Source organism: Stigmatopora argus, chromosome 24 (genome assembly GCF_051989625.1).
Source record: "Stigmatopora argus isolate UIUO_Sarg chromosome 24, RoL_Sarg_1.0, whole genome shotgun sequence".
NCBI lineage: Eukaryota > Metazoa > Chordata > Actinopteri > Syngnathiformes > Syngnathidae > Stigmatopora > Stigmatopora argus.
Genome location: NC_135410.1, coordinates 1,840,707 through 1,863,789, shown reverse-complemented (window position 1 = coordinate 1,863,789; position 23,083 = coordinate 1,840,707). Strand labels below are relative to the sequence as shown.

The following is a 23,083-nucleotide window of genomic DNA, read 5'->3' as shown; positions in this document are numbered from 1 at the left end:
AAGTGTATGTAAACTTTTGACCACAACTGTATGTATGTATATATATATATATATATATATATATATATATATATATATATATATATATATATATATATATATATATATATGTACGTACATACGTGTGTACGTGCCTGCGTGCGTGCGTGCGTACATACATACACACATACACACACACACTCACACACACACACCTACACACATTTTTCATTATAAGGAATAGCGATGAAGGTAATTAATTGGCCAGTATGATAAAAATGTTCTGCCGTGCCATCATCTTTCTCTTCCAGACCCGAGACAGTTTTCTAGGATTTTTGAATAGTGTAGGTCATGGATTTAGGGGACTTTAGCTTAGCTTAGTGATGCACTGTAAAATATTTATACAAACACTTTTAAAGCAAACAAACCTACACCTACACTTCTTGTACAAACATGCAGTTGCGCACACACTGTACATGTAATGCATGTGCTCACACTTTGGGACAAGCACTACACACTCATGGTGGCACATTTGACAAACAGACACATTGATACGGGGGTGCTGCATGTTGGGGTTACAGTCACAAAGAAGCTCTTCACAAGTGAGTGGAAAATTCCCTCATTTCTCTCTTTTAGCAAAATTGTCCCGATGATACATTTCTCACTTTTGCAGATTTTCATAGCTTTTAGTGTGATTATTTCCAAAAGAACAAAATGAGGAACTCATAGCACACAACAGGTTGTCCCCTTCCTCTTTCTTTTCCAGCCGGTCATATCCGTCTCCTCATTGGCTGTCACGACTTTGACACTGTTTCTCCTTCTGATCTCTCCTTTCAAAAGCAGGGAGGTGCTGTCCATATTTGTCTACACACCAGCAGTAACCCCACCTTCTGCCTTTGGATGGACGGCACTGTAAAGAGTGGTAAAAGTTCAGTCTTAGTCTTACCATAGGAAAGCTTGAAGTGGGACACAGTGGAAATAGGTGGTGCTGGAGTCTGTACCAGCTGACTTCGCGGCAGAGGCGGGGGCCAGTCAATCACAGGGTACCAGAGAGACAAACAACCATTCACTCTCACACCCATACCTAGGGGCAATTTAGAGTGTCCAATCACCCTACCCTGCATGTTTTTTGGAATGTGGGAGGAAACCAGAGAACCCGAAGAAAACCCACACAGGCCCGGTGAGAACATGCAAACTCCACACAGGTGGATCGATCTGGATTTGAACCGAAGACCCCAGAGCTGTGGGGCCGTTGTGCTAACCATTCAATCCGCTGAACCGCCTCCTCTACGTTATGCATCAGAAAAATGAAATTATGTTCAGTCATTCATTTTCTGGCTGAGGGCTTTCCTATCCCAGCTAACTATGGGCACCAGGCAGGGGACACCCTAAATCGGTGGCCATCCAATTGCAGGGCACAAAGGGACGGACAACCATTCACGCTCACACTCATACCTATTGGCTATTTAGAGTGTTCAACCAGCCTACCATGCATCTTTCTGTGATTTGGGAGGAAACGGGCACCCGGAGAAAACTCACGCAAGCCCAGGGAGAACATGCAATCTCTTCACTGTGAGGTTCAACCTGGGATCGAACCCTCGACCCCATAAATGGGAAACCGACGTGGTACCCACTCGGTTACGGGTTGACAATTAAAGTGTGTGTTTTAACAAGTTATTAAACAAGATTCTTTATGCTGGAATGAGCACAACAAAGATGTTCTTCTCTTAAAATCACATAGGCAGCCTGACTTTGGCCATTTACAAGACAAGACAAGTTAGTCCGTTGTTCTGAGGCATGTGCTAGATTTCAAAGTCAAGGCTGGAGTTGTTGCTAATAAACACACACTGAATCTTAAAGAAGCAATGATAGTAGCGCAGATATGATGTGAACACTGTGACTTACACAGTCGGCTGTTGTCAATTTGTAGTTTACCAACTATCATAGCATGCAGTTGAATGTGCGCAATATAACTGCAATTTTTGGTGGGAAAACATAAGAGGGGGGCAGCCCAGTGGAGCGAGTGCTTAGCGCGTTGGGCTCACAGGGTTCAAATCCAGGTCATGTAGTGTGGAGTTTGCATGTTCTCCCCCGGCCTGCGTGGGTTTCCTCTGGGTACTCCGGTTTCCTCCTACATTCCAAAACATGCTTGGTGGGCTGGTTGGGCACTCCAATTTGCCCATAGGTATGAGTGTAAAAGTGAATGGTTGTCCATCTCCCCGTGCCCTGCGAGTGACATCATTTATCATCATTTATGATGATTACCATAATAGGTGTTGCTTAGTATGTATATTACAGACCTGGGCGATAAAACGATAACAATAATTATCGGCAAACTATTTTTGTCAACAATAATATAAAAACTTTTGATAAAAGTTCAATAAGTTCCAACTGCAATGACACCACCCGACCACCACAAAGAACGCTGATGCGATGTGAACCATAGTTCCAGATCAACGTTCCATAGACGAAGAAGATGGTAAGGGACAAGCAGCGATTTTTAGCATCGTTAGCTGTAGAGCAGCTAACACAGCATTTTTTTCTTTTTTTTTCCAAGCTTATGTTTTTCGTGTTTTACAGCCCTTCTATCTTTTTTTTATTACATTTTAATATTTCTTAATACATTCCTTTTTACTTTACTTTGTACTTTATACTTTTTACTTTCATGTTTTTACAACTTTCCTTGTTCTGTTAGCCTGGCTTCTTTCTGCTACTTCTTTTTTGGAACCATTCAGCCATGCCTACGCTGTCATACACACGGGACTAGCTGTTACAATACGCAGCAGAAGGAGCAACACTTCAATGCGGCTGAAAATTTGGAGCTGGACAAAAGTGCCGGGAGAAGAAGCAACACTTCTGACCAACCACTCCATCATGGGATAAGATGGAAGAGCTGCCGGCGCTTGCCAGTCCGGAAACGGAGTCGTGGAGTTCTACTCTGCTACTGTTGTCTTCAGCTCCAGACTACAGTGGTACCTCGTGATACAACATGCTCGTCATACAACATGCTCATGTTACGATGAAAATTTCGATCGAATAATTCGCTCGCAATATAATTAAAATTTTGAGATGCGACGAAGCCAGGTGGCCATGACATGAGAGGCTGTTTATCATTGTAGCGCAAGGGTTAGGGTTAGGGGTTACCGCATCTCTTTCGTGTATGACTACTATATCTATGAGGACTGAACGATTTATTCAGACTAGTTTCGACCAGGAAACGCACAACGCGCATGCGCGGGCAAAAAGAGGGCTTTCTGGGTAATGTAGTATACTTGTGCACACAACACCAATACAAAACACCCTTTCTCAGAATAAACTTCATTACCCACAATCAATACATGGGAAGCTCAGCTATTGCATTTCCTGTGTTTCTTTCTAAGGAAAGGAGCTCTCGCAATCGCTCATTTAAGCCTATTTCTCGTTGGTAAGTGGTCATGCGTTATCCTATTGTGATGACATTTGTGTGCATCATTTTTGGAATATTTTGAAGGAAATACAACAACAAACAGTCCATCAATAGCGAACGTGAGGGTGGAGGCGTGGCAAACCGCTAAGCCGGAAAACAAAGGTAACAAAAGATTAAGACAAAACTAGAATTCAGTTTTGTGTAAAGTTACATTAAACATATGTTTGAGTGTCTGTATATATTTATCCAAGTTAATTTAAATTAGTTCGTTTGTTTACAAATGCCGTGGATAAAGTGCCCCCGAAAACCACCTACGTGACTTCAACCGCAGAGATCAGAGAATCCGCCCCTGGCTCTGCTTCCTCATAGGACGGTGTGTCAGTGGAGTTAAGGGGGCCTTCAAAGAATTCAGCCCACTGATTCTCAACATCCCAAGTCAAGGTCAGCAGCGCCCCATCTCCACTATACACTATGTTGATGGTTAACTGTTTTCCTCTCTGACGTCGGATGGTGGACTAAAATTTCCTTGAAGCCACCCGGAAGTCCTTCTCCATGGCCACACCGAACTCCTCCCAAGCCCGGGTTTTTGCCTCGGAGATCATCCAAAACTGGTCCAGTAGCATTAACACGTATAATGCACATAGTTGCTGTTGCTTCATAAGTTTTAAGAGTGTGCTCAATGTAATCTTTGTTATTTATAATGGGCCATAAGTAAGTGATTCCTGATAGGAGTGAAAAGAATGAACCTGGTATGTTTACATGTGAGTGTACATACATTTCCTCTCAGCTGCTAATCGTCTGCCTCCCCAACCACCGCAAACTTTACTTCGCAACGCAATTGCCTTATATATCTTGGGCATAGTAGCTCAACGCCAATGGTAAATTATTTGCCTGTTTTATTTATTTTAATGGTTCAATAAATAATTTAGATATGACTTCTGGAAAAACTATGTGAAAAATGAAATTCAGGAAAGAAAGTGGCACTGAAGACACTTCAAAGACACAAGCAAGACATTCATTCATTTATTTTCTGAACCGCTTTATCCTCACTAAGGTCGCAGGGGGTGCTGGAGCCTATACCAGCTGACTTCGAGCCAGAGGTGGGGGACTCCCTGAATTAATGGCCAGCCGATCGCAGGACATTGGATTGGATTGGATAACTTTATTCATCCCGTACTCGGGAAATTTCGTTGTCACAGTAGCAAGATGGTGAGGATGCAGAAATAGGAAAGGCATTTTAGACATAAATAGATAGGGACAACCCAAGAGAGGGACAACCATTGACACTCACACTCATACCTAGGGAGAATTTAGATTGTCCAATCAGCCTATTATGCATGTTTTTGGAATGTGGGAGGAAACCAGAGTACTCGGAGAAAACCCACGCAGGCCCAGGAGAACATGGAATCTCAGGCAGGTGGACCGACCTGAATTCGAACGAAGGACCCCGAGCTGTGATGCCGACAAGCTAACCACTCAAGCCGCTGGGCCACAGTAAGACAGACAACAAACCTAAAAACAAGAAGAAATTGGATGGATACAATGTGATGGGAAAATAACAAAATAGAGGAGAGTGAAGCAGGAAGGAGGGACCAGAAAACTTCAGATGTCCACAGAAGATGGGTTGAAAGACACTCCTTATCTTATGTTTGGGTTTATTTGGGATAGTTGGGCTATTTTTGGAATATTCTTTTTTCCCTCTGTGTGACTTGCCCTTGTGATTACCAAATGATTTCATGTGTTGTTGCCCAGCCCTGTTGTCTCTTCTTATTCGTTTGCCTCTCATCTCACCCAACTGTTTCTGATTGTCTCGTCAACCCCTATCTGTCTATCTAAATCCCTTGTCATTGTCTGTCCTTGTCTGCTCGTCTGTTCATGTACACTCAAGTCCAGTGGCGGTCAGTGCATTTTCTCGTAGCGCCTTCAACGTATCAATCCAACCCTCAAAAACTATTTTATGGCTATAAAACCTCTACTGCAGCTAGAGCTGCGACACATAAAAAATAATCAATAAATCAATGCACAAAAATGGGGTAAAATCCACTTCCTAGCAGCATGTCATGATTAAATACAAATACTGGAGCTTTTCACACATTAAAACCAGGCCAGGGGGGGCGATTTTCCCGGGAAAAGACAGCGATAAACGTCAATGGCGTACGGGCAAACATTGCCCGAAAATTGGGTAAAATCCAGCCGAAAACAGCATTTATTGATTAAATACAAATACTGGAGCTTTTTAGACATCAGAACCGGGCCCGGAGTATCATTTCCCCGGTAAAAAGACAGCGATGAACGTCGATACGTCCATACGTGAAATGACAAAGAATGCACTAAAATTAGGTCAAATCCACTTCCTAGCAGCATTTATTGATTGAATACAAATACTGGAGCTTTTGAGACATTAAAACCAGGCCAGGGGGGTGATTTCCTTGGGAAAAGACAGCGATGGACGTCAATGGCGAAACAGCAAAAATCAAACTGGGGTAAAATCCACATCCTAGCAGCATTTAGTAATTAAATACAAACACTGGAGCTTAAATACAAACACTGGAGCTTTTCAGATGTCAGAACCGGGCCCACAATTGAAATATTATTTAGGAATATAGCCATATTATACTCACCAAAAATTATTTTTAACTGTACACAATATCCATCCTCCTTTCTTTCTTCCTTCTTTCCTATCGCCATCGAAGCTAATGATGAAAGTCGAGCCTGTCCTGTCATATTTCCGGCATAGTCCGTTTTGAAAATGGCTTTAAAAACACAACAATATTCTATTTTGTTGTGCAGCTAAGTTAGCGCACTGAAAGTGCCGCACACACCATTTTCCCGGCTGTAACAGGCTTGCTAGCTTCGGAGTTGACCGCCCTTTCTTAATGATGTCAATTTTTTTCTGGAAAAGTCAGTCTGGAAAATAGCTTTGTGAGCAAACATTTGTTTTTGCTTCTGTCGGCCATTTTGGGTGGAGTTTGCGATCTCGGCTGCCTCGGGTACTGCTTTGGCCCGCCTACTAGCCAATCATAGTTGGTGAAAGCAATGACGTATCCCAGCCAGCAAAATGCCAATGCGTTGAAAAAGGATTGTGGGGTTGCCAACTCGAAATCTGATTGGTTAAAAGCAACAGTCTAGTTTAATGCAGCAGAGCCCGCAGAACTGATTGTGAAGGCTTTGAGGCAGATCTGATCTGGCAACAAATAATGGCTGAAATGTGATTGGTTAAATGCTTCAATATGAAAACACACATCTGGAAGCAGTGCAACCAGGGGGGAAAGCAATGAAAGGAAGCTAACAGACCATTTGGAATAATAAGTATTGATGGACAAAATATAATATGATTCAGATATTTCTTAGGCCAGCAGAGAAGGCCTTGAAGGCCCTGACGGCCGGCCACTGCTCAAGTCCAGTAATCTTGCGCATCGTGAAAAAAAATGTTTGTGTTCTTTGGTTGTTGCTTTGTTACTTTTCCCTGAATTTTGTATCAAGGCTTGTTTTAAGTGAAAACGTTTAAGTTATTAAAGGAACTTCTTAGTGCACCCAATTTCGATGTGTTCCTTGCTTCCCTGTGTATGGTTCCAACTCCGCTCACCACTCGCAAAACTCACGAGGTCAAGGCTCGTGTCCGTTCCCCCAATGTCTTCCCAGGAAGAGGCCTGTGTCCTTCCCCCATCGTCTTCCAAGACAAGGCCTGCGTTCTACCCCATATCATCAACCCAGGAGAAGAATCTAGGCCCTCAGAGCTGCGACGCCGACGTGCTTGCCACTCAATTCGCCAGGCCGCCCCAATATTTTATAGATATAAAAAAAAAATGTTGGCCTACCTCAAAATATGGACAATAAAGCTATTTCTGATGAACCTACAAGACGTCTTATAAGTTTGAAATGTTGCCTGGAGAAACTCATTTATTTTTATGTGTAGAGTGTAGTACCCTATTTTCCCTCAGTTTATACCTTTCTAAGAAACCTCGTTTCACACCAATCCTTGTGCAATCTTCTTTTCACAGTATTGTCACCCTAGACCAGGGGTAGGGAACCCATGGCTCGGGAGCCATATGTGGCTCTTTCCATAGGTGCGTATGGCTCTCCACTAACCTGTGAGGTAAAATATGGAAATCACTGGTGAGAGAGCTGAGTCCCGAACGCACTAAAATGAGCGTCACTGTGGCGTTGACACTACCTCTACCACCACTTTAATCATAATTTTGTTTTTTATCACTCTTCTGCATGCATGATATCATTGATACTGATTTATTAGCAACAGCATAACAATGTTGTCAAAAGAATTCTGAGACTTTTTGTACTTTAAAAGTGGTGAAATGAAAAAAAACACACTTCATGTATTTTTACTTTTCAATTCTGAGAATGGCTCTTAAGAAATAACATTAGAAAATATGAATTGTTTATGGCTCTCTCTCTGTCAAAAAGGTTCCCGACCCCTGCCCTAGACGTTTCACACGGTCTTCTTTTCAGGGTGTTTCCGGACACAAATTTGTAACACACCATGAAAATACATTCCCTTGAATGTATTTAACACCTGACACCCCAACAACCCTCTAAATAAGTGAAGAATGGTAGAGCTTGGCACACTGGTACACTCAAACTAGACCAGAGATGACACATTCCTGGTGTTGACAGAAAAAGTTTTAATTTCTAAAAGAGTGAAACTTCATACCGATACTTTGAGGAGATCGCACTGTTCCAATATATCATTCCAACAGTGGTGGACCATCAGGTCATGCAAGGCCTTCTCTGCTGGCCTAAAAAATATCTGAATCACAGACTGATGTTAATTATGTTTTGTCCATGAATACTTAATAATTAATAATTCCAAATTGTCTGTCAGCTTCCTTTCATTGCTTTTCCCCTGGTTGCGCTGCTTCCAGATGTGTGTTTTCATATTTACCTAAGCATCTAACCAATCACATTTCAGCTATTTGTTGCCAGGGCCTTCACAATCAGTTCTGCAGGCTCTGCTGCATGAAACAAGCGACGATAAAACTGTTGCTTTAACCAATCAGAATTCGATTTGGCGACCCCAAGGCCGTGTATGGATACGTCATCGCTTTCACCAACTATGATTGGCTAGTGATAGAGTGGACTAGCCAGAGCTACCAAACTGTATCTGGGGCGAGCTGCACAAGCAAATATATTGTTGTGTTGATTTAATAGCGGTTTTGTCAATCCGCAATGGTTGAAAGAGGAGAAGAAATGGATTTCTTTGCAGGTTTACTGTCAAAGCCATTTTCAAGACAGACTTTTCAAGAAGAAAAAGCTGCACATCATTAAGAAAGGTCGGACAACTCCGAAGCAAGCAAGCCTGTCACAACCGGGAACGAACATTTTCAGCACTAAATCGAATAAAAACAAATGCCAGAAATACGACAGGACAGGCTTGACTTTCAGCATTAACTTCGATGGCGATAGAAAAGAGGGAGGAAAGAAAGGAGGATGGATATTGTGAACAGGTAAAAAGGATATTTGGTGAGTAAAATATGGCTATATTCCTTAATAATATTTCAATTGTATGAGGTTATTATTGATGATTTGTATGTGTCGCAGCTGTAGCTGCAGTAGAGGGTTTATAGCCATAAAATAGTTTTTGAGGGTAGGCTTGATTCCGACAGCTGAAGGCGTCGCTAGGAAATTCACGGACCGCCACTGCATTCCAATATATAGTTTTATGTATTTGTATATGTAGTTTTTAATGTGTGGGCCTATTATGGCTCTCTGAATCATACTGCTGTCCATTACTGAGTCATTATTTTTCCAAATGGAATCTTGTTAAGAGAAAGGTTTAGAATTTGAATCGCTGGCATTGCGAGCAATGGCCACCATGGCGCAAGCCAGCCAAAAACAAACTGTATTTTATCTATTTCACAGCAAACAATGGTGGCTATCAATTTAACCAAAGTTGTACATATGTAGGTAGGAACCACCAAACTCCAAATATGTTGATTGACAGTATTACTACACATTGACGTGACTCACATTCCGACACTTTATTCCCGTTGGTCTGCCAAACTTGTTCAAACTATAAGAAGTTGCATTTCATCAGTGGATAATATATGTGTGACACTTAGGAATGTTAAAATCTAACTTGCTTTGAATCCCACTGAAAAAGATTTTTAAATAAAAATAACTTTAAAGTCACACAGTCAATGGACTGTACAGCTTTAAAACTTGCACATTATGAATTTAGATGCCGGCACTAATCCTATTTAAACAAACAGCATGTGGACTGACTGTACTGGTGCAATTTCTGTATAAAAATTAGTGTCCTTGTTTTTATGCCGCTACACTACAAATGGTTGACTTTGGGTGACCCTTTTCTTTGCCATCGACAAGAAAAACTAAACCGCCATTTGTTTGTTGCTTTACCGACAGAACCCCACACCAATTTCCACCATCAAGCAAGCGCCATCCATACATTCCCCTGCCGCCACATCTACCATGCCACACACTCCCAAACCACATTCTTACATCTCTACCCCCCACATACTCCCACACCACACACCTGACCAACCTCATTTCCTGTGAGGCAGGAGTCAGACGGCTGCACTGACTGGAGTAATACATGGTTGTAGTCATTCAGATAATATAGTGTTGATGCGGATGTCAAGGCAACCACAGCAGCAAAAAAGAGGGACTGTGCAAGTGTGGGTGGATGGGATGAATTAAGTGAGGATTGTGTGAAGTGTTCAGGCATGTGGTGGCTCTATTTGTATGTCTGCAAGTGTGGTTTTAAAAAGGGATGGGAAATCAATGTTGAATCTGGGAGAATTAGTCACCTGTCTTTTTTATAGAAGCCTTTTCTATCACAGTTGGGTATGTGGAACCCTCTTGGGTTGAGCACATTGCTGGTTTTGAGGCTATTTAGGATGCTTTCCATCTCCCTCCGACACGGGCCCGACAAACTGGCATTAGTATTACACATATACATACATGTCTAATAATGGTCGTATTCGCACTTTTCACGTTCTATTCAGTAAATATGTTCTGGTAATTAAAAATCCAACAACCAGTACCTAGTCCTTCATTATTAAACATTGCCTTGAAGTTGCACAAATTACACCACGGAAAATGTGTCTTCACATGATTTGTCTTTATATTTTAGCACACATGATGAAAATATATGATGGTACATAAACATTGATAATATAGAAATGACAGTTTGCAAGTGGGGCATACTGATGAACTTTAAATTCAAAGTATTTTTATTACACAAAAATATTGAATCCATTATGATGAGCAAAGAACATTAGGGGTTGCAGCTACAACAGTTTTGATCCATTTTCATTTTCAGACATGTTGAGTTAAAGTACTAGAGTAATCCCTCAATTGTCTTCATTTATCGCAAATTCACTGCTTTGGGATTTTTTCCCGCTATTAATTATTTTTAAAAATGTATTTATTTATTTTTAAAGTTCATAAAAATGTGAAAATCCATGTTGAAACTCGTAAGCGGAAGCCACTCTTGCTACTAGGACTCAGCAATGAAGGGAAAAAAAGTTATAATAGGGGTGACCTACACGATTTTTCGATTATCGCGTCTGGTCTACATTAACAGTGATATTCGCAGGATTACAGTATATATGTGTATATGTATTGGTAGTGAAGCAAATAAAAGAGGAGTAAAAGTGCATTTTCTTTTTGTTGGAGAAATATCATTTCGCCTGACTTACATATTCAGCCTCACTTTTGTTCTCCAAGGAGAAGTTCTGATTATCCATAATGGTTCCCTCTGACAGTGATTCCACCTTGTAGCTGTGAGTCTTTCTGTTTTGATCTTTTTTAATCAGCTTGTTGTGTAATGGAGCCATGTTGTCCATCAGACCTCGACTGTGCTTCTTTTTGACAGTTGACAAAAAAGGCAACTTACTCATCGTAGATGTCTTGTTGCCAACACTTTCCTCTACCAGATTTTGGCCATGGTCTGCATGAGTAAACAAAATATTCATTATTATGTTTTTAATATAACATCGAATCCAATGACTGTCAAGCCCCCATGAAGCACACTACCATAAAACTAGCCAATTGTGTGTTCCGAAATTTGTAGATGCCAGCACCAAAGTCTAATTATGAGTAAGCCATCATCAATCCTGAGAAATTATTGTAAATTCTATTTTTTTTATTTCTCGGAGTCGGAGTCCACACGAGTATTTGCAGTTCTGCACCTCGGAAGATGCGAGCTCCGGGCGGGGAACATGGACAATTTCAAGAGCCACTCAAAAAAGTGTTTTTCCACAGGTGACGTGCGTGATGCAAAATTCACTCGCAACAAAAAAGGAAATGGCAAGATTTAATGCATCTAGTCACTTTATATGATATTCGGCACGCCCATTCTCCCTCTATTGCATATTTCTTCTTCGGCGGTGAGATAAGTGCTGCCCTGACTTCTGTCATTTTTCCCCGCCATTTTTCATCTCTCTTCCGGTTGCGAGTTTCAGTGTAGATTTAGGCGTTCTTATGATTTTTTTTATAACCTCTGAAATGCGATGTAGTGACCCCCAAAATGTAAGCCGCAAAGTGAAGAAGGATCACAGTAATTCTTCTCTGTTTTTTATCTGGCGTTTAAAGATATGTTGTGAGTCAAGAGAGATTCCTAGGTATCTAAACTCTTGGACTACTGTTTTACCTTGGACAAAAACTTTGTGGTTACTGTCAATTGTTGCTCTTTTGGATAAGTGCATACAGACAGTCTTAGATATGTTTAAATGCAGCTGAGATTTGTCAAGCCATTTATATACACTTGTCATTGCATCTGTTAGTTCCCGTGCAGCATGTTTTTTGTCTTTTGTGTGGACATATAGAACGGCATCATCGGCATACATTTGCCAGGTGACAATCGAAGGACAACAGCTTGGCAGATCATTAATGAAAAGACTGAAGAGAAGTGGACCTAGCACTGACCCCTGCGGTACCCCAAGACTGTTGTTCCATGAAGTAGATTTTGTATTGTGTTTCCTGATGCACTGTGATCTTACAGATATTTATCTCATCTCATTTTCTGAACCGCTTTATACTCATTAGGGTCGCGGGGGGTGCTGGAGCCTTTCCCAGCTGACTCCGGGCCAGAGGCAGGGGAAACCCTGAATCAGTGGCCATCCGATCGCAGGGCACAAGGAGACAGACAACCATGAACTCTCACACCCATACCTAGGGGTAATTTAGAGTGTCCAATCAGCCTACCATGCATGTTTTTGGAATGTGGGAGGAAACCGGAGTACCCGGAGGAAACCCACGCAGGCCGGGGAGAACATGCAAACTCCACACAGACGTGACCTGGATTTGAACCCAGGACTCCAGAGCTGTGAGGTCGACGTGCTAATCACTCGTTCCACCGGGCCGGCAGATATTTATGATTCAATCCAAATTAGCATGTTTGGTGACCAATTAAAACTAGACAGTTTAATCAGCATTATCTTGTGGTTGATGGTGTCAAATGCCTTTTTGAGAGCAATGAAAACCGCACCAATGTTACTTCAACCCTGAGGACAAGGTATTGAAAATAAGGACAAAACTCTGCAAGTGAGTTCTGTGTCGACTCAAGTCCTGACATGCATATTTTGGCCTAGAAATGGTGCCTAACGTGCTGAGGTCCTTTACTTAGGGGTTAGATATGCTATAGTAGTACCCCCAATTGGCCTCAAAACATCCTTATCTCTACTCAATAACTAGATAATTAATTCCCCTGCCAACTACATGTGAATAATACATCCAAAACAATTGAAAATAGCAACAAATATTATTCAAAATCAACATTAATTCATAATTTATATTATTATGGTAAATTAATATTAGACAGTTTTAAAAGACAAAACCAACAGTGGCAAATATTTGGCAATGATTAGATATCGGAGCAAAAACGTATGCTATTGTGCTGCTGGTGTTTACGCAGGATAGTTTTAGGTTGCAGCACTTCTTGATATGTATATAACATTTGGAGCAGACAAGTATATTGTCAATTCAAAAATAGAGTGGTGTCAGGGAACGGGGGCAATATTTGATAATTGTTGTATAATTTTTCACATAATTAAAAAATGTATTGGCATATCTGTTCTGACATGAATATTTTGTGTAAAATGGCCCATATGTAGCCCAGCGGACGAGTGGTTAGAGCGCCAGCATCAAAGTTCAGTGTCAACCACAGAAATCGTTTGATTGCAGTCAAAGGCTAATAAGGTTGTTCAACAAAATATTAAGTGTTAAGTACAGTAATCCTTCGAATATTGCAGTTAATGTGGACCAGACACGAAAAATCGCAAAGTAGGGTCACTCTTATTATAACTTTTTTTTCTTCCATGCTGAGTCCTAGTCGCAAGAGTGGCTTCCGCTTACGAGTTTTAGCGTGGATTTTCACATTTTTAGGAACTGTGATTTTTTTTTAAAAATCTTCAGTGCTAAGTCTTAGTAGCAAAAGTGGCTTCTGCTTAGGAGTTTCAGCGTGGATTTTCACATTTTTATGAACTTTAAAAAAAATAAAAAATACAAAATGTTTTTTAATTAAAAAAAAAAAATGGCTGAAAAAAACGCAAAATTGTCAATGCGCAATAAGTGCAAACGCATGATCTTGTACTACAGGCTTGTTTTATGACCCTTAGTGGCAGGACCTGCAAGTCACCAACAACCTACATTGTCAGGTGGTGGGATGAAGCAACTCTAAATCTGTCACATTGGCAGAGACACTTCATAACCTAATACCAGGGACAATCCTTTGATCTCCTCGGAAAGGGGTTGTTCTTAGATGTTAAAAGAGGACAAGATATATACTCCAAACATGATTTACTAAAACTATAAATAATAATATTTCTATGTGAATGAATAGAATTCAATTTATATTTTGTCCGCGTGCGGTGGAGGAACACATCTGCGTGTCCCTGTCTACAGGCAACATGTAGGTGTTTCACATCCTAACTATAGAAAAAAAAGAAAAAGAGGGGGAGGGTACAAGTGAAAGCACACACCAATCAAGAAGTTACACTAACGGTCAATGTTTAGCAACAAATAGTAGGAACACCATGGCTGCGTTGCACGCATTCAGTGAATTCATCGCACTACACGAGGCCACGGCGGTCCTCGTTTTTTCATGACGTGTCTGTCGGGCCAAAATCAGGCTGAAATTGTGTAATCTGTCAGGAATTATTGATAGTATAGACCTCATGTTGTGAAACCCATCTCATCTCATTTTCTGAGAGTGTTCAATCAGCCTACCATGCATGTCATGCAAACTCCACACAGGTGGACCGACCTGGATTTGAACTCAGGTCCCCCACTGTGAGGCCGACGCGCTAACCACTCACCAACCGCCCCATGTTGTCAAACCGTAACCAGATAATGAGTTCAAAACACCTCTGAAGATAGATCAGTAGAATACACCATCACACAGAAGACTGCTGTCATTCATTCATTTTCGGAACCACTTATGCTCGCAAGGGTCGCAGGGGATGCTGGAGCCGATACCTGTCAACTGTGGGCACCAGGTCGGGAATACCCTGAATCGGTGGCCAGCCAATTGCAAGGCAATTTCGAGTGCGCAATCAACCTACCATGCATGTTTTTGGGATGTGTGACCAAATTGGACGACATGGAAAAAACCCACGCAAGCCCAGGGAGAATATGTAAACTCTAAACCAGCGGTTATTAACCTTATTGGAGCTACCGAACCCCACCAGGTTCATATGCGGCTTCACCGAACCCCACCAGGTTCATATGCGGCTTCACCGAACCCCAACAGTTTCATATGCGCATTCACCGAACCCTACTTCAGTGTAAAATCAAATATGATTTTTTTCTAATTCAAGATATATAAATTCCTTGCAGCACTGATTGGCTAAGCAATGTCACGTGATCATCTGCAACAAGTGATGGTCAAGCGGGGCATGCTATCATGAATAGACACGATAAGTCGATGTGTCTTGAACTCCGTGGCAGAGGCTCCACCGAACCCCTGAGACCGACTCACCGAACTCAGGTTAAGAACCACTGCTCCAAACAGTGAGGACCCACTTGGTCGGACACTCTAATTTACCACTAGATATGAATGTGAGTCCGTCTTGTGCTTTGCGATTGGCTGGCCACCGAATCCGGGTGTCCAAAGCGGGGTGCGCGCAGGAGAGAGAGAGAGCGGTGGATACCAGTGGATACAGTTAGATGGAGAAATGGAATTTGATCAATCAGGGCATATGTCATTTCCCTTCCTAGTCATAAATAGCGAGATAAGTCACACGTATCCATTTCTGTCAATTATGCAAAGGCTTGCAGTTCTTTGAAGTACAATACTATATACTCAGTTCTTATAGCATAGCTTGATTTCATTAAATAGGATGCAAGTATAATGCAATCTGAGGGTATTCTGCTGGTGTCAATGTATACTGGTGGACAATTGATATGTGTTTGTGCGACAATTTGCCTGTTGGGTGAAAAATATGCTGCTCCCAACCAGTGTTCCCTCTAAGCTGCGCGCGTGCGCAATTGCGCACTACTCTCGTCTTCTCTGCGCAGCAGCAATCATATGGCGCGCAGTAAAAAAAAAAATCGGATATTTTTTTTTTTTTTTTTTTTTACCCATGATGGCGCCGTTTAAGCGGCAGCCAGTGGCAGTAGCTCTGTCCACTTATGTTTTTCGTGTTTTACAGCATGTTTTACATGAAAAATGGACAGGTCGCCGAATGGACGTTCTGCCGAACGTTCATTCGGCGACCTGCCCGTCTGTCAAACGTCCGTCGGCGAAACGTCTTTAGGCGAATCATCCGAGTACCGATGATGTCGCTCACACTGGTACTCAGTGCGCTCAGGGAGGTTGACTTTCTGCTCAGACCAACGAAAAATTAGAGGGAACATTGCTCCCAACCCATATAAACCTTGACAAGAGATGCAGACAGATTTGTAGACCTGATGTCAGCAATGCCTAAACACACAACTGTGTATTCACATAGTTGTGACATGTGTGCCATCACACCACTGTGAGCACCAAACATCATGGGAAATGCAGTAATCCCTCGAATATTGCGGTTAATGCAGACCAGACATGGGTGCGATAAACGAAAAATCGCGATGTAGAATCACCCCCATTATTACTACCACAATACATATTTTCGTGCCTATATAGAAATAGAAGTACACAAGTACAACTATCAAAAAGTGTATATTTATTATAAATAGTATTTATTACAGCTATAAGAATATCCAAAGACTAATGTATTAATATCTAAATATAATGTGTTTATATGCTAAAATAAAAATACTGTACTCACATTGAAAATAGTCCCTCTCTGCTTTATATAAGTCCCCAAAAAACAGGTTAATAGGAGTTTTAGTCCAAGTCCTTTGTCTTCTTGTGGCCATGGTTCCATCATCCACGATATTCGAGGGATTAATGTACTCGGTGGAATGGAAACATGTCAGGTAACAAAACGGTGTAAAAAACATAATTTTCTGTTCTGAACGAAGCAGTCAAAACATAGGCTCTTGTTTTTTAAGCATGAGGACGATTTAACTTGTTGTAAAGTGCTGTTTTTGGACAAGGACGATTCCATCTGCAGTAACGTCGCCTGGGGCTCACATTTCACCCCCAAAAAGTCCCTCTTCATTGGTGCTCTCTGCCGTCCAGTTTGCTGAGAAAGTTTTATTTTCAAATAAGCGCCACGGCATAACGTCGCAAGGGGCTCACATTTCTAAAAAAAATATCCCCTTTCGCTGGTGCTCTCTCCCATCCAATCCGCCAAGCAAGTTTTATTTTCAAATAAATGCCACGGCGTAAGGTCGCATTTCTGATTAAAAAAGCCACCCTCACACGGTCTCCCGGCCGCTCAGAAAGCTCTATTTTCAGATAAAAAAAGATTTTTCCTCAGTTTAGTGACTTTGACCTTCTTCTTCTGTCTTCCGCCATTTTCCTATTGGCAAGCGGAAGACAGGGGAGTGGCTTCTGCTTGCGAGTTTCAGTGTGGATTTTCAATTTTTTTATGAACTTTTTTCAGAAAAAGATCCACGATGTAGTGAAGCCGCAAAAGTTGAAGCCATGAAGTGAAGAAGGATCGCAGTACTGCTGTGCGAAGAAGAAATAAGAATAGGTGCAATGACTGCAATTTGGGATGATGTGTTTTACTGCTAAATTACCGTATTTTCTTGGATATTAGCTGCCTCCGCATATAAGCCATATCCTTAAAATTGCCATAAAATCGTTGAATTTTAAATTTGTCTCGTGAAAGATTCCCCTCGATTCACAATTTTCACCTCCATATTCATAGTTTTAAAAAGGAGTACAAATATGTTACTTTGAAGGGAAAATCAAAAGAATCATCTGCTGGATTGCACATTCCTAAAGGGGGTTCCCTGCTCTTAGACAAATTAAAAAAGGAAGTCACGTGAGCAGTACAAGATACGGTTTATTTTTTTCTTGAATTTCATTCATAGACATCAAAATACATTTTGTTAAGCGTTTTATCTGTTTATCTTTTCATATTGGCTGCTTTGTTTTGGGTTATGACGTTTTATCTTTGTCACCGTACAATTTCGTGCATGTCATGTCTAATTTGTGCATATAAGCCGCAACCTCGATTCAGTCATCATTTTTTGAGCGACAAATACGGCGTATATGCAAGAAAATACGGTAATTGACCTTTGTTCTACAGCGGTTGTTGGCAATTATTCCACTAAGGGCCATACTGGGTCCTGTTCTTCATTCCCACCATTGGGTAGCAAACACCACAGCACTCATGAAGAAGGCGCAGCAGAGGCTACATATCCTGAGAGTGCTCAGGAAGAAGCAACTGAACACCAACTTGCTGGTGACCTTCTACCGGTCTGCCATGACAGCATGCTGACCTACGCTGTATCAATGTGGCACTCAAGCTGCACAGAAACCAACCGGAAAAGACTGCAGAGGGTGATCAACACAGCCTAAAAGAACATCAACTCCCCCCTACCCACCCTGTACAGCATTTACGAATCCCGTTGCCTTAGAAGGGCGGAGAGCATTATTAAATGCTCTATTAAAGATGTTGCACCCTGCATTTAATCTTAAAACACAGGGAGAAATAATCAGAACAGTGATCTGTTGTTGTTTCTTCAATCCAACTTTACTGTTATGGGGAAAATCTCCCGTGTTTCAAGCTATGTGCTCCAAGGCATCAATAATCGAATACCGATACTCTCTTTAACTTGTCATACTTGCTATGCGGATCAAGGCATCAACAATCGAACACCGATAAACACTCAATCCAAACCAGCAGCACATCCACAACACGCGATCGCCAATAAATCAAACACTCTAGCATGTCACAAAGACATTACGTTACACTTGTATAATGACAACAAAAGCCTTCAATTTAATTCAATTCAATTCAAAAAGGGAATAACAAAACCCACCCAAACCTCACACATACATTCATTTGATTTTAAAAAAAACATTCATTTAAATTTTACAAACAGTATATTTTAGAGTAAAACGACAGGAAAACAGCAGTGAGGCAACTAGAAAATAGTTACAGCCAAGCCAGGTTCTCTGTCAACTGGGTCCTACGTCAGAGAAACTGACTGATGGAAAATGAGACCCTAAAATGGGATAGAGCTAATGTGGGGGTCAACAAGAGCACAGCTCTTGTGAAGGATTATCGATGCAGAAAGGTTTTATAGAGGTTACGGTGAAGTGCCGGGCGGCTCGCCCAAAACAGAGGCAATTTTTCCAGATGCCTTGACCGGGGAGCCTGAAGGCTGATCGCCGTCGGGGCCCCCGCCAAAAGAATCGCCGCCTTTGGGGCCCCCGCCAAGGTAATTGCCGTCATCGAGACCCCCGCCAAGAGAATCGGCGTCGTCAGGCGGACAAAAGTGGGGCGCCGGGACAGGCGCACAGGGACGGGTGCACCGGGACAGGCGCACAAGAGCGGGGCGCCGAGGCAGGCACGCAGGAACGGCTAGTTGGAGCGGGTCCCTGCGAGAGGCTGTCATTCCATGTTTGAAAACTACTGGAGCACATCCCAGCTAACTACGGGCACGAGGCGATGTATATCCTGTATCGGTGGCCAGCCAATCACAGGGCAAAGGGAGACAGACAACCATTCATGCTCAAACTCATACCGAGCACCTTGTCACCACCTCCCAAGCCATGTCAATTAAGTTCAAGCACACAATGTTGAAGCTACAATTTACAAAAAAATCTTTTTCCATTAGCCATATAAGTAAATGTCTCGTCATTCATTGTTTCCTTTTCGGTTTCATGGAGAGGCCATGGGAAGGATTCGTAGCTTTTAATGTTTCCCTCTGTTTCAATATCGTAGCGATTGTGAATGGTTTTGGCCATGATGCCTTGCAATTTCAGTCAACCACATCCTCCCTTCATATTTTTTCAACACATTCAGTTTTTCTTCTATGGATAACTGGGCCCACTTCTTCATTTCATTCTCACTGGTAATTTTCTTTGGAGGCATGATGATAAAAATAGAAGAATCTGCTTTAACCACACTTTGACTAACTCAACAACAAAAAACACAGTCAGAAATGTGTGACGATGAACAGCGGCCAAAGGGACATAAGTGAATCTTGAAACATGGAGAGTTGTTGTTGTGAGACAGCCAATGAGAGGTCAGTGGAATGTAGCAAGATTGTAAAGTTCGAAGAAGCCATGCATCTGCAACAATTTCAAAATAAAATAACTATTCTTAAGTATAGGTACGACTATAATCAATTATATTCGACTGACGACATGTTGTAAAACACAAAGTAATGCAAGCAAATGTGGCAGGATACAGAGAGTGAGGCGCCATTTGTTGCAAGCGCGCATGGGAAAAATGGCATATGCTGATGTAATAAGAGCAAGAGAGTTCATTGTAGTTTACACGATTGCGGAGCGCGCTCCCAAACAAATTGCCCCACTTTGGAACATGCAATCAAAAGTTCGTGCCTTAAAGAAAAAAAGATTACAACAATTAAAACTGAGATGTTTTTGTTCGTTTCGTCTACTTACGACTGCTTCTACATACGCAATATTCAGGTTACGAAAGTTTTGATAGGAAAAGTCTTTGCTACAAGATACAAAATCAAAATTCAAGTTACGAAACATCAAATGAAATCAGACCTCGAATCCTCCTGTTGATCTCCGAGCACTCTGCTGGCCATCCATTGGCAAAGGGAAACTGCGTCTCCATGATGCTGGAACTGAAGTTACCACGCTGAAGACACACTATTCCAGGTCGGGCCTTGTGCACAGTAGCGGCCATCGGGTCTGACAGGGGGAGCATGGCGCCAGCTTTCCAAGCTCTAACTGTCCTGCACTTTCTAATCTTCCATGGGACAATGGCTGCTCAGCTTTCACTGGCAGTGGGTTCCTGCTTCCTGAACCTTTAACCTTCCACCTGGAGTGTTTGTAGCATCGTGACGTAGACACACTTTCGATGTCAAATTGAGTCAAAGCTTGCCACTATGCTTCAGTTGAGTACAAAGAGTAAATTTTGCCTAGAAAACTGAAGGTGCAATATTGATCAGATTAGCCCTTTAAAAATATCCATTCATGTGGGCAGGGGCCTATCCCAGCTGACTTCGGGCAAAAGGCGGTGTACACTCTAAACTGGTCGCCAGTCAGTCATAGAGCACACATAGAACCGCTTATCCTCACAAGGGTCGTGAGGGGTGCTGGAGCCTATCCCATCTGACTTTGGGCTTACCCATGAGTGTGAGCGTGAATGGTTGTCCGTCTCCTCGTGCCCTGCGATCGGCTGGCAACCAATTCAGGGTGTCCCCCACCTGGTACCTCTAGAATGCTGAGATAGGATTCAGCACCCCCCATGACCGCAGGGGTAAGAAAATGAACAAATATGTAGCAATAAACCAAAAAGTCAAGATTTACTTTTCAATATTTTTTTAAATTGAACTGTTCTACAATTCTAGAATAACTGAGGCCCTCACAATAGAGATTGACATTTGTTTTATGTAATTTAGTATTTAAATTGGAATTTAGATCTTACTGCGCGGCCCAGCAATTGAGCGGTTAGTGCGTCGGCCTCACAACTCTGGGGTCTTGGGTTCAAATCCAGGTCGGTCCACCTGTGTGGAGTTTGCATGTTCTCCCTGGGCCTGTGTGGGTTTCCTCCGGGTACTCCGGTTTCCTCCCACATTCCAAAAAACATGCATGGTAGGCTGATTTCACCAATTTCGTTATACGCAGCTGTGTATGATGACAATAAAGGCTTTTGATGATTTGATGATGATGATAAAGCCTACCCCTAGGTATGGGTGGGAGTGCATGGCTGTCCGTCTCCTTGTGCCCCGGCTGGCCACCGATTCAGTGTCCCCCGCCTCTGGCTCATTGGCTGTCTCGAAGACAGCTGGGCACCAGCACCCCCGCAACCCTAATGAGGATAAACCGGTTCAGAAAATTAGATGACATCTTACTGCTTTTCTGTGTATATAGTATAATTTGAAATTTGGTGGTCTGTGAAAGATAAACGTCATTTAATGCTTCAGTTGGATGGAATTGACGCTCAAATATAATGCGTGAGTAAAGGTTACATTCTTCTGGGAGATTTACAATGTATATTGTCTGAGGAATGGTTCTAAAGCCATCATTACCAAAAACAAAAACCATGACACATCAGTTTGAACTCTGCCACGTATTTGAAAAAATAAACTGTTCGCAACTGGGGGACAGCGTTTTGCTGAATTAGAGAAAAGATAGGTAACAAAAACCTTGACAGGCTGACAATACACAAACCAAAGGTTAGGGTTAGGAAAGTTGGATTTTTCAGACATACAAAACTGCAGAAAGAGAAAAGTAATAAGAAAAGTAATCTCAGCCTGGAAAATGTTATTGCTATTCCGTGAGTGTTTTCTTACACTTTGCCTGTTATTCAAAATGTAGTCTCAACACCTTTTCTGCTTCTGCGGCGTAAATCATACAATGACTGATACTGATTGCTTTATTTTCTCAGTGTGTACCCAACTATCACGTTTGTTATTGCAGAAGAGGAGGGTATGCTGGATAGACGGAGTGTAGGGGTGGAGTACGATGATGCCACGTTTGCACAATCTGAACATTCCTTTTCTAATATTTCAATTGTGATTACCCATTGAGTTGACCAATGAGTCACAAGAAAGGGAGATTTGAAGGCCGTGGTGAAGATCAGCTATAAACGTTCGCGGGTCCGGCGACAAGCGACGACGTCTAGCTCCATTGCCTCACAACACACATCGGAAATCTAATCTGTATACACGATACCTATGGGAATACCAAGCAAAAAAAAGAAGACGACGAAGAATATGTGAATTTGCTTTGTCTTCTTTTTAATAATTTTTTTAATAAAATAATTTTATTTATTGCCTTTTATTTTAAAAATGGAGCGCTCAACGTAGAAACCCCGTTTCGTGCGTAGTGTGTTTAGAGACGAGCCCATTTAGTACACACATTCCCAAATGTTAATGTGTTTGTGTGGTCGAGCGAGTTTTTGCTGTTTTATTTTCTTTAATAAAGAATATAAAGAATACAGTGGTACCTCGTCATACGACCGCTCATCATACAAAATGCTCGTCTTACGGGGGAAATTTCGATCGAATAATTCGCCCGTGATGCGGTCAAAATTTCGTGATGCGACCAAGCCAGGTGGCCATGGCATTTTTTTTTGCATATCTTTCGTGCATAACAATATTTACGAGCACCGGATGAGTTATTCAGACCAGGAAAGGCACAACGCGCATGCGCGGGGAAAAGAGGGC

The 23,083-nt window shown here is 41.9% G+C and overlaps 1 protein-coding gene across 1 annotated transcript; it reads right to left on the bottom strand.

Annotated features, from left to right (window-relative positions):
* Positions 1–763: 763 nt before the first annotated feature.
* LOC144069381 (insulin-like growth factor-binding protein 3) lies at positions 764–22,490 on the bottom strand. Its single transcript, XM_077594750.1, has 4 exons — positions 22,438–22,490; positions 11,065–11,315; positions 10,174–10,289; positions 764–893 (listed from the first exon to the last, which is right to left on the bottom strand). Exons 1-4 carry the CDS (start codon positions 22,439–22,441, stop codon positions 764–766), a joined length of 501 nt encoding a protein of 166 aa, XP_077450876.1. The 5' UTR covers positions 22,442–22,490.
* Between the last annotated feature and the right edge of the window lie 593 nt (positions 22,491–23,083).

Coding starts and splice junctions, on each gene's coding strand:
- LOC144069381 (XM_077594750.1), bottom strand. Junction 10,290..11,064: donor ACAAAAGTGAGGCTGAATAT/GTAAGTCAGGCG, acceptor GCCAGTTTGTCG/GGCCCGTGTCGGAGGGAGAT. Junction 894..10,173: donor AAAGGCTTCTATAAAAAAGA/CAGGTGACTAAT, acceptor TTACCACTCTTT/ACAGTGCCGTCCATCCAAAG.